Source organism: Electrona antarctica (genome assembly GCF_951216825.1).
Source record: "Electrona antarctica genome assembly, chromosome: 14".
Taxonomy (NCBI): domain Eukaryota; kingdom Metazoa; phylum Chordata; class Actinopteri; order Myctophiformes; family Myctophidae; genus Electrona; species Electrona antarctica.
In genome coordinates this window covers 1,346,528-1,359,482 of record NC_136795.1, presented here as the reverse complement: position 1 = coordinate 1,359,482, position 12,955 = coordinate 1,346,528, and the positions used below count along the sequence as shown (strand labels likewise).

The 12,955-nt window shown below is 43.2% G+C and overlaps 1 protein-coding gene across 1 annotated transcript; it reads left to right on the top strand.

Moving 5' to 3' along the window:
- Positions 1–7,901: 7,901 nt before the first annotated feature.
- Positions 7,902–11,231, top strand: LOC306936271 (uncharacterized protein; the record flags this gene model as incomplete). The annotated part of the gene is made up of 2 exons (XM_079519760.1): positions 7,902–8,587; positions 10,643–11,231. The coding sequence occupies 2 exons, from the start codon at positions 7,902–7,904 to the stop codon at positions 11,229–11,231; spliced, it is 1,275 nt and encodes a 424-aa protein (XP_079375886.1).
- Positions 11,232–12,955: the final 1,724 nt, after the last annotated feature.

Sequence of the window (12,955 nt, the reverse complement as noted above, 5' to 3'; positions counted from 1 at the left end):
AGCATTTAAACGATGCTATAGGACACACATTATGTTTCTGTGTAAAAATAAGTAATAAGTAATGTTTCTGTGTAAAGATAAGTAATTCAAAAGTTATCTAAATGGATAAATGCTATTCACTGGAGTGCATGGACTTTATAAAGTGGACACTGGACAAAAATCCCTGCTATGTATCGACTAGTGTGACATATGCACATGTCCGGGGAGACCTCCTCTACAACACCACACTGTCCGCTAAGCAGCAGAGGTGTAAAAATGTAATTGGCACACCATACAGCGAGGTGAAAGATACAAAAATATCCCATTTCCAGACTAAAGTGGACACTGGACAAAAATCCCTGCTATGTATCGACTAGTGTGACATACGCACATGTCCGGGGAGACCTCCTCTACAACACCACACTGTCCGCTAAGCAGCAGAGGTGTAAAACAAAAATTGGCACACCATACAGCGAGGTGAAAGGTAAAAAAAAATCCCATTTCCAGACTAAAGTGAACTAAAGTGGACACTGGACAAAAATCCCTGCTATGTATCGACTAGTGTGACATATGCACATGTCCGGGGAGACCTCCTCTACAACACCAAACTGTCCGCTAAGCAGCAGAGGTGTAAATCAAAAATTGGCACGCCATACAGCGAGGTGAAAGGTCAAAAACTATCCCATTTCCAGACTAAAGTGGACACTGGACAAAAATCTCTGCTATGTATCGACTAGTGTGACATATGCACATGTCCGGGGAGACCTCCTCTACAACACCACACTGTCCGCTAAGCAGCAGAGGTGTAAAAATTAAATTGGCACACCATACAGCGAGGTGAAAGATACAAAAATATCCCATTTCCAGACTAAAGTGAACTAAAGTGGACACTGGACAAAAATCCCTGCTATGTATCGACTAGTGTGACATATGCACATGTCCGGGGAGACCTCCTCTACAACAACACACTGTCCGCTAAGCAGCAGAGGTGTAAAAATTAAATTGGCACACCATACAGCGAGGTGAAAGATACAAAATATCCCATTTCCAGACTAAAGTGAACTAAAGTGGACACTGGACAAAAATCCCTGCTATTTATCGACTAGTGTGACATACGCACATGTCCGGGGAGACCTCCTCTACAACACCACACTGTCCGCTAAGCAGCAGAGGTGTAAAAATTAAATTGGCACACCATACAGCGAGGTGAAAGATACAAAAAATCCCATTTCCAGACTAAAGTGGACACTGGACAAAAATCCCTGCTATGTATCGACTAGTGTGACATATGCACATGTCCGGGGAGACCTCCTCTACAACACCACACTGTCCGCTAAGCAGCAGAGGTGTAAAAATTAAATTGGCACACCATACAGCGAGGTGAAAGATACAAAATATCCCATTTCCAGACTAAAGTGAACTAAAGTGGACACTGGACAAAAATCCCTGCTATGTATCGACTAGTGTGACATATGCACATGTCCGGGGAGACCTCCTCTACAACACCACACTGTCCGCTAAGCAGCAGAGGTGTAAAACAAAAATTGGCACGCCATACAGCGAGGTGAAAGGTCAAAAACCATCCCATTTCCAGACTAAAGTGAACTAAAGTGGACACTGGACAAAAATCTCTGCTATGTATCGACTAGTGTGACAGATGCACATGTCCGGGGAGACCTCCTCTACAACACCACACTGTCCGCTAAGCAGCAGAGGTGTACAAATTTAATTGGCACACCATACAGCGAGGTGAAAGATACAAAAATATCCCATTTCCAGACTAAAGTGAACTAAAGTGGACACTGGACAAAAATCCCTGCTATGTATCGACTAGTGTGACATACGCACATGTCCGGGGAGACCTCCTCTACAACACCACACTGTCCGCTAAGCAGCAGAGGTGTAAATCAAAAATTGGCACGCCATACAGCGAGGTGAAAGGTCAAAAACTATCCCATTTCCAGACTAAAGTGAACTAAAGTGGACACTGGACAAAAATCTCTGCTATGTATCGACTAGTGTGACATATGCACATGTCCGGGGAGACCTCCTCTACAACACCACACTGTCCGCTAAGCAGCAGAGGTGTAAAAATTAAATTGGCACACCATACAGCGAGGTGAAAGATACAAAATATCCCATTTCCAGACTAAAGTGAACTAAAGTGGACACTGGACAAAAATCCCTGCTATGTATCGACTAGTGTGACATATGCACATGTCCGGGGAGACCTCCTCTACAACACCACACTGTCCGCTAAGCAGCAGAGGTGTAAAACAAAAATTGGCACGCCATACAGCGAGGTGAAAGGTCAAAAACCATCCCATTTCCAGACTAAAGTGAACTAAAGTGGACACTGGACAAAAATCTCTGCTATGTATCGACTAGTGTGACATATGCACATGTCCGGGGAGACCTCCTCTACAACACCACACTGTCCGCTAAGCAGCAGAGGTGTAAAAATTGAATTGGCACACCATACAGCGAGGTGAAAGATACAAAAATATCCCATTTCCAGACTAAAGTGAACTAAAGTGGACACTGGACAAAAATCCCTGCTATGTATCGACTAGTGTGACATACGCACATGTCCGGGGAGACCTCCTCTACAACACCACACTGTCCGCTAAGCAGCAGAGGTGTAAAACAAAAACTGGCACGCCATACAGCGAGGTGAACGGTCAAAAACTATCCCATTTTCTAGACTAAAGTGAACTAAAGTGGACACTGGACAAAAATCCCTGCTATGTATCGACTAGTGTGACATACGCACATGTCCGGGGAGACCTCCTCTACAACACCACACTGTCCGCTAAGCAGCAGAGGTGTAAAACAAAAACTGGCACGCCATACAGCGAGGTGAATGGTCAAAAACTATCCCATTTTCTAGACTAAAGTGAACTAAAGTGGACACTGGACAAAAATCCCTGCTATGTATCGACTAGTGTGACATACGCACATGTCCGTGGAGACCTCCTCTACAACACCACACTGTCCGCTAAGCAGCAGAGGTGTAAAACAAAAATTGGCACACCATACAGCGAGGTGAAAGGTCAAACACCATCCCTTTTCCAGACTAAAGTGAACTAAAGTGGACACTGGACAAAAATCCCTGCTATGTATCGACTAGTGTGACATATGCACATGTCCGGGGAGACCTCCTCTACAACACCACACTGTCCGCTAAGCAGCAGAGGTGTAAAAATTAAATTGGCACACCATACAGCGAGGTGAAAGATACAAAAATATCCCATTTCCAGACTAAAGTGAACTAAAGTGGACACTGGACAAAAATCCCTGCTATGTATCGACTAGTGTGACATATGCACATGTCCGGGGAGACCTCCTCTACAACAACACACTGTCCGCCAAGCAGCAGAGGTGTAAAAATTAAATTGGCACACCATACAGCGAGGTGAAAGATACAAAATATCCCATTTCCAGACTAAAGTGAACTAAAGTGGACACTGGACAAAAATCCCTGCTATTTATCGACTAGTGTGACATACGCACATGTCCGGGGAGACCTCCTCTACAACACCACACTGTCCGCTAAGCAGCAGAGGTGTAAAAATTAAATTGGCACACCATACAGCGAGGTGAAAGATACAAAAAATCCCATTTCCAGACTAAAGTGGACACTGGACAAAAATCCCTGCTATGTATCGACTAGTGTGACATATGCACATGTCCGGGGAGACCTCCTCTACAACACCACACTGTCCGCTAAGCAGCAGAGGTGTAAAAATTAAATTGGCACACCATACAGCGAGGTGAAAGATACAAAAATATCCCATTTCCAGACTAAAGTGAACTAAAGTGGACACTGGACAAAAATCCCTGCTATGTATCGACTAGTGTGACATATGCACATGTCCGGGGAGACCTCCTCTACAACAACACACTGTCCGCTAAGCAGCAGAGGTGTAAAAATTAAATTGGCACACCATACAGCGAGGTGAAAGATACAAAATATCCCATTTCCAGACTAAAGTGAACTAAAGTGGACACTGGACAAAAATCCCTGCTATTTATCGACTAGTGTGACATACGCACATGTCCGGGGAGACCTCCTCTACAACACCACACTGTCCGCTAAGCAGCAGAGGTGTAAAAATTAAATTGGCACACCATACAGCGAGGTGAAAGATACAAAAAATCCCATTTCCAGACTAAAGTGGACACTGGACAAAAATCCCTGCTATGTATCGACTAGTGTGACATATGCACATGTCCGGGGAGACCTCCTCTACAACACCACACTGTCCGCTAAGCAGCAGAGGTGTAAAAATTAAATTGGCACACCATACAGCGAGGTGAAAGATACAAAAATATCCCATTTCCAGACTAAAGTGAACTAAAGTGGACACTGGACAAAAATCCCTGCTATGTATCGACTAGTGTGACATATGCACATGTCCGGGGAGACCTCCTCTACAACACCACACTGTCCGCTAAGCAGCAGAGGTGTAAAAAATTAAATTGGCACACCATACAGCGAGGTGAAAGATACAAAAATATCCCATTTCCAGACTAAAGTGAACTAAAGTGGACACTGGACAAAAATCCCTGCTATGTATCGACTAGTGTGACATATGCACATGTCCGGGGAGACCTCCTCTACAACAACACACTGTCCGCTAAGCAGCAGAGGTGTAAAAATTAAATTGGCACACCATACAGCGAGGTGAAAGATACAAAATATCCCATTTCCAGACTAAAGTGAACTAAAGTGGACACTGGACAAAAATCCCTGCTATTTATCGACTAGTGTGACATACGCACATGTCCGGGGAGACCTCCTCTACAACACCACACTGTCCGCTAAGCAGCAGAGGTGTAAAAATTAAATTGGCACACCATACAGCGAGGTGAAAGATACAAAAAATCCCATTTCCAGACTAAAGTGGACACTGGACAAAAATCCCTGCTATGTATCGACTAGTGTGACATATGCACATGTCCGGGGAGACCTCCTCTACAACACCACACTGTCCGCTAAGCAGCAGAGGTGTAAAAATTAAATTGGCACACCATACAGCGAGGTGAAAGATACAAAAATATCCCATTTCCAGACTAAAGTGAACTAAAGTGGACACTGGACAAAAATCCCTGCTATGTATCGACTAGTGTGACATATGCACATGTCCGGGGAGACCTCCTCTACAACACCACACTGTCCGCTAAGCAGCAGAGGTGTAAAAATTAAATTGGCACACCATACAGCGAGGTGAAAGATACAAAAATATCCCATTTCCAGACTAAAGTGAACTAAAGTGGACACTGGACAAAAATCCCTGCTATGTATCGACTAGTGTGACATATGCACATGTCCGGGGAGACCTCCTCTACAACACCACACTGTCCGCTAAGCAGCAGAGGTGTAAAAATTAAATTGGCACACCATACAGCGAGGTGAAAGATACAAAAATATCCCATTTCCAGACTAAAGTGAACTAAAGTGGACACTGGACAAAAATCCCTGCTATGTATCGACTAGTGTGACATATGCACATGTCCGGGGAGACCTCCTCTACAACAACACACTGTCCGCTAAGCAGCAGAGGTGTAAAAATTAAATTGGCACACCATAAAGCGAGGTGAAAGATACAAAATATCCCATTTCCAGACTAAAGTGAACTAAAGTGGACACTGGACAAAAATCCCTGCTATTTATCGACTAGTGTGACATACGCACATGTCCGGGGAGACCTCCTCTACAACACCACACTGTCCGCTAAGCAGCAGAGGTGTAAAAATTAAATTGGCACACCATACAGGGAGGTGAAAGATACAAAAATATCCCATTTCCAGACTAAAGTGGACACTGGACAAAAATCCCTGCTATGTATCGACTAGTGTGACATATGCACATGTCCGGGGAGACCTCCTCTACAACACCACACTGTCCGCTAAGCAGCAGAGGTGTAAAAATTAAATTGGCACACCATACAGCGAGGTGAAAGATACAAAAATATCCCATTTCCAGACTAAAGTGAACTAAAGTGGACACTGGACAAAAATCCCTGCTATGTATCGACTAGTGTGACATATGCACATGTCCGGGGAGACCTCCTCTACAACACCACACTGTCCGCTAAGCAGCAGAGGTGTAAAAATTAAATTGGCACACCATACAGCGAGGTGAAAGATACAAAAATATCCCATTTCCAGACTAAAGTGAACTAAAGTGGACACTGGACAAAAATCCCTGCTATGTATCGACTAGTGTGACATATGCACATGTCCGGGGAGACCTCCTCTACAACAACACACTGTCCGCTAAGCAGCAGAGGTGTAAAAATTAAATTGGCACACCATACAGCGAGGTGAAAGATACAAAATATCCCATTTCCAGACTAAAGTGAACTAAAGTGGACACTGGACAAAAATCCCTGCTATTTATCGACTAGTGTGACATACGCACATGTCCGGGGAGACCTCCTCTACAACACCACACTGTCCGCTAAGCAGCAGAGGTGTAAAAATTAAATTGGCACACCATACAGCGAGGTGAAAGATACAAAAATATCCCATTTCCAGACTAAAGTGGACACTGGACAAAAATCCCTGCTATGTATCGACTAGTGTGACATATGCACATGTCCGGGGAGACCTCCTCTACAACACCACACTGTCCGCTAAGCAGCAGAGGTGTAAAATTTTAATTGGCACACCATACAGCGAGGTGAAAGATACAAAAATATCCCATTTCCAGACTAAAGTGAACTAAAGTGGACACTGGACAAAAATCCCTGCTATGTATCGACTAGTGTGACATATGCACATGTCCGGGGAGACCTCCTCTACAACACCACACTGTCCGCTAAGCAGCAGAGGTGTAAAACAAAAATTGGCACGCCATACAGCGAGGTGAAAGGTCAAAAAATATCCCATTTCCAGACTAAAGTGAACTAAAGTGGACACTGGACAAAAATCCCTGCTATGTATCGACTAGTGTGACATATGCACATGTCCGGGGAGACCTCCTCTACAACACCACACTGTCCGCTAAGCAGGAGATTATGGATTATGGATTATGGAGACACAATGTACCCAACACACTTCTCAGGTAGGCCTGCTAGGCCTATACTTCATGGTGCAATGTGTCAACTCATGCTTCAAAACATGTTATGATTAACTCATCTTTGCACTCTGTATAAAATAAAATACAGAGTGCAAAGATGAGTTAATCATAACATGTTTTGCAGCATGAGTTGACACATTGCACCATGAAGCCTAGCAGGTCTACCTAAGAAGTGTGTTGGGTACATCGTGTTTCCATAATCAAATATACAGATACAGTTGATTAAAGATTTAAACACGCTTAGTTTTCTGATCACAGTAAGTTATTTGTCCAAAATTTGCCAGGTTTCCCAACAGCTGTCATTCTGTCATTGGAATTTGAGATCAACTCCACCACCATGCGACCTTGAACTGGAGTGTGTTTACTGTGGTCATAAAACATTATATTTATAGCAACATGGATGACATAACAAAAGTATAGTTTGTGGTATCTCATCGCCAGGAATGTCTACTAAATTGATTGTGAGTATTGTTGTTATTACAACATAGTTTACAATATTTTAGAAGAAAATTTACAGAGGCAACACTGTGCTCTGACTGTAGACAGGTGATGTTTTGAGGTTATTACTAAAAAGGAGTGCACTGCTTTCATCTTAGATCATGACAGAAAGGCACATGTGTGTTAACTGGTCAGCTCTTTGTCCCATTGAATAATATACACAGTAGTTTTTATAACTTGTTTTACAAGTTTTACAAGTGGCACAAGAGAGAAGAGGGCCTGTGTGTGTTGACTCTAAATGGTTCTCATGTGGTGTTTAAGTCCAGCCCCTGCAGAGCGTTCAGCATCAGTCTGTGAGAGTTTACTTGAGAGAATGAACAGCAACCTATCCGAGACAATGGCAGAAGTCGCACCAGCACCAGCGACCTGGACCTGGTGCGACCTGGTGCTCCGGCTCCCTGGTGCTCCCTGGAGCAGCGCGGTCCCAGTGAGCTCACTGGTACCGAGGCTAGCACCAGCTCCGTCACCAGCCAAGGCCGCCAAGAAGAAGGCACCACCCCGACCCAAGAAGACCGGCCCCAGCGACGCTGAGCTGGTCGTCAACGTCGTGTCCGCCTCCAAGGAGCGGAGCGGTGTGTCCCTAGCTGCGGTCAAGAAGGCTCTGGCTGCTGGAGGCTACGATGTGGAGAAGAACAAGGCCCGCGTTAAGATCGCTGTCAAGAGCCTGGTCGCTAAAGGCACCCTGGTCCAGCTTAAAGGTACCGGTGCGTCTGGCCTGAACGGCTCTTTCAAGATGAACAAGGCAGAAGCGGTGAAGGTAAAGAAACCTGCTGCTAAGAAAGCAGTCAAAGCAAAGAAGCCTGCTGCAGCCAAGAAACCCGCAGCGGCTAAGAAGCCCGCAGCCGCCAAGAAATCACCCAAGAAAGCCAAGAAGCCTGCCGCCAAGAAAGTAGCGGCCAAAAGCCCGAAGAAGGCCACCATGAGCCCCAAGAAAGTGGCTAAGAAGCCCGCAGCAGCCAAGAAAGCTCCAGCCAAGAAGGTTGCCAAACCCAAGGCAGCAAAGAAGGCCGCTCCCAAAAAGAAGTAAACTGTCTGCACCATATTTATACCCACAAAAGGCTCTTTTAAGAGCCAACCACATTATTTTACAAGAGTATCCTATCTTTACTTTATTTAGAAATTATGTAATGGTCACTGGAATAACAACCAGCTTAAAATGTTTGCCTTTATATTACAGGCCCTTGCATAAAATATAATTATTGCAAAGTTGATTTGTTGCTAAAACAATTCTGCTGCTGCCCTATCTATGCTGATGTTCTCATCAAAAAAGAAAAAAACCCTGGCACACATTAGTTACTGCAAGAGGGTGACCATCATGCCCAAAGACATCCAGCTGGCCCGTCGTATCCGCGGAGAACGTGCTTAGACTATCTGTTCCTGTCACAACCCCAAAACGGCTCTTTTAAGAGCCACCAAATGTGTTATTTTAAGAGAAATTGTTCCTTTTAATAGATGCACAATAAGCCCATAACTGATAATCAAATGTATTACAAATGGTCATAGTGTGTATTGTGTCTATATTCAGAGGATATATACCATATTTAACATACCTGGTATCCATAATAACTAATTATTTTATTATTGCATTTTATTCATATATAGCCTATGGTTGTTTTTCGGTCTGAGTTTACTGATTTAATTTGTTAATCCGTAATCATAATGCATCTAACTAAAATAATTAGATTTATGTGTGATTTAAATCACCTCAATCACTCACATAAAGAACCACCCTGTGTGGGAGGGGAGGCATTGTTCCATTGTGTTGAACTCATCATGATGCTTCACACCAAAACCAGCAGATATTCATACCGGTAGTCCTGGAATGAGACTCTTCTTTACAAATGCAGAGAGGAGAGTTTTGGTGTAAATATAATTTGCATGTCTATCAGCGTTTGCTTCTCAAAGTGGAGGTGGGGGTTGAGCGTTGAACATGTTTCTAGTATTGGGGGAGATTTATTTTAATGGTGTGTTAAATGTGTTGTCTAAGTTCAGCTGTGTTTTAGACTCTTAACTCACATGTGCACAGTAGTGGGAGATTTATGTTAGCATGTTATGTAGACAACACTAGAATTGTATTGTATGTAGCCACAGCACTTTATAGTATAGCATAGTATAGTATACGTATAGTTTATACTGTATGTATAGTGTCATTATATAGATATTCCACTGTTACGTTCTTAGCTTACGCATTTACTACTTTCTATGTATGTGATGTATTGCCATGCTTTTTGTAAGTTTAATATAAATTGCTCTGGATTAAGAGTGTCTGCTAAATGCATACATTTTATACAGAGTACAATGAGTACATTTTCTTTGCAGCATGGCACATCATGAAGTATCTAGGCCTACCTGAGAAGTGTCTCCATAATCAAATATACATATACAGTTTATAGAAGATTTAAACACTCTTAGTTTTCTGATCACACAGTGAGTTATTTGTCCAAAATTAGCCAAGTTTTCCAACAGCTGGCATTTTGTCATTGGAAATTGGGATCAACTCCACCATCAGGCTTTCCTTGAACGGGAGTGTGTTTACTGTGGTCAGAAAACCTTATATTTATAGCAAAACGGATGACATAACAAAATCATAGTTTATGGTATTGCGTCACCAGGAATGTCTACTAAATTGATTGTGAGTATTGTTGTTATTAGAACATAGTTTACAATATTTTAGAAGAAAAATGACAAAGGCAACACTGTGCTCTGACTGTAGACAGGTGATGTTTTGAGGTTATTACTAAAAAGGAATGCACTGCTTTCATCTTAGATCATGACAGAAAGGCACATGTGTGTTAACTGGTCAGCTCTTTGTCCCATTGAATAATATACACAGTAGTTGTTATAACTTGTTTTACAAGTTTTACAAGTGGCACAAGAGAGAAGAGTGTGTTGACTCTAAATGGTTCTCATGTGGTGTTTAAGTCCAGCCCCTGCAGAGCGTTCAGCATCAGTCTGTGAGAGTTTACTTGAGAGAATGAACAGCAACCTATCCGAGACAATGGCAGAAGTCGCACCAGCACCAGCGACCTGGACCTGGTGCGACCTGGTGCTCCGGCTCCCTGGTGCTCCCTGGAGCAGCGCGGTCCCAGTGAGCACCTGGCTAGCACCAGCCAAGGCCGCCAAGAAGAAGGCACCACCCCGACCCAAGAAGACCGGCCCCAGCGTCGCTGAGCTGGTCGTCAACGTCGTGTCCACCTCCAAGTTGCGGAGCGGTGTGTCCCTAGCTGCGGTCAAGAAGGCTCTGGCTGCTGGAGGCTACGATGTGGAGAAGAACAAGGCCCGCGTTAAGATCGCTGTCAAGAGCCTGGTCGCTAAAGGCACCCTGGTCCAGCTTAAAGGTACCGGTGCGTCCGGCCTGAACTGCTCTTTCAAGATGAACAAGGCAGAAGCGGTGAAGGTAAAGAAACCTGCTGCTAAGAAAGCAGTCAAAGCAAAGAAGCCTGCTGCAGCTAAGAAACCCGCAGCGGCTAAGAAGCCCACAGCCGCCAAGAAATCACCCAAGAAAGCCAAGAAGCCTGCCGCCAAGAAAGTAGCGGCCAAAAGCCCGAAGAAGGCCACCATGAGCCCCAAGAAAGTGGCTAAGAAGCCCGCAGCAGCCAAGAAAGCTCCAGCCAAGAAGGTTGCCAAACCCAAGGCAGCAAAGAAGGCCGCTCCCAAAAAGAAGTAAACTGTCTGCACCATATTTATACCCACAAAAGGCTCTTTTAAGAGCCAACCACATTCTTTTACAAGAGTATCCTATCTTTACTTTATTTAGAAATTATGTAATGGTCACTGGAATAACAACCAGCTTAAAATGTTTGCCTTTATATTACAGGCCCTTGCATAAAATATAATTATTGCAAAGTTGATTTGTTGCTAAAACAATTCTGCTGCTGCCCTATCTATGCTGATGTTCTCATCAAAAAAAGAAAAAAACCCTGGCACACATTAGTTACTAGTCAAACATGCTCATACCTAATGAATATTGACACATGTGAATCCACCTTTGCTATTGCCTTTGGCCAGTGGTTCTGGTTCAATGTTTTGTTCTAAATGTAATGGTAGGCTATACAAGGGGAAATAACGGTAACCTAGTAACCCGTCCACCTTTACATCATCAGAATTATCTCATTGTGCAATAAATTGCATGAAGTCATGAAATGTAGAAATAAATTTGACCCAGAGCAAATTTCACAAATGCATTTTGTAACACTAAAATGTATACATGATTACAGGTTCAATTTCAATTTAGGTGGTAACATGGTAATACATCAAATGCAATCAAGGATCAAAAACACAACATCTGTCTAACAGTAGAATAGCTGTACAATGAACCTATCTGGTCGGTCTGTTTGAAGACACCAACCTGTGCGCCATTGAAATGAAATGAAATGAAATCTATATTTACCCAGGGTATCTGGGCTAAGCTCAAGAACTTGTTTCCAGCCAGGCCCTGCTCATAGAACACATTTCATCGTAGTGGTTCAACGCCTTGTTCAAGGGCACTTCAGCGGTGGTAATTTTAACGTGTCGGACGGCTGATTAGACCGCGCCGCTATCCATTCGGCCACCGCTGCCATTCACGCCAAGAGGGTGACCATCATGCCCAAAGACATCCAGCTGGCCCGTCGTATCCGCGGAGAACGTGCTTAGACTATCTGTTCCTGTCACAACCCCAAAACGGCTCTTTTAAGAGCCACCAAATGTGTTATTTGAAGAGAAATTGTTCCTTTTAATAGATGCACAATAAGCCCATAACTGATAATCAAAATTATTACAAATGGTCATAGTGTGTATTGTGTCTATATTCAGAGGATATATACCATATTTAACATACCTGGTATCCATAATAACTAATTATTTTATTATTGCATTTTATTCATATATATATATAGCCTATGGTTGTTTTTCGGTCTGAGTTTACTGATTTAATTTGTTAATCCGTAATCATAATGCATCTAACTAAAATAATTTTGATTTATGTGTGATTTAAATCACCTCAATCACTCACATAAAGAACCACCCTGTGTGGGAGGGGAGGCATTGTTCCATTGTGTTGAACTCATCATGATGCTTCACATCAAAACCAGCAGATATTCATACCGGTAGTCCTGGAATGAGACTCTTAAATGCAGAGAGGAGAGTTTTGGTGTAAATATAATCTGCATGTCTATCAGCGTTTGCTTCTCAAAGTGGAGGTGGGGGTTGAGCGTTGAACATGTTTTTAGTATTGGGGGAGATTTATTTTAATGGTGTGTTAAATGTGTTGTCTAAGTTCAGCTGTGTTTTAGACTCTTAACTCACATGTGCACAGTAGTGGGAGATTTATGTTAGCATGTTATGTAGACAACACTAGAATTGTATTGTATGTAGCCACAGCACTTTATAGTATAGCATAGTATAGTATAC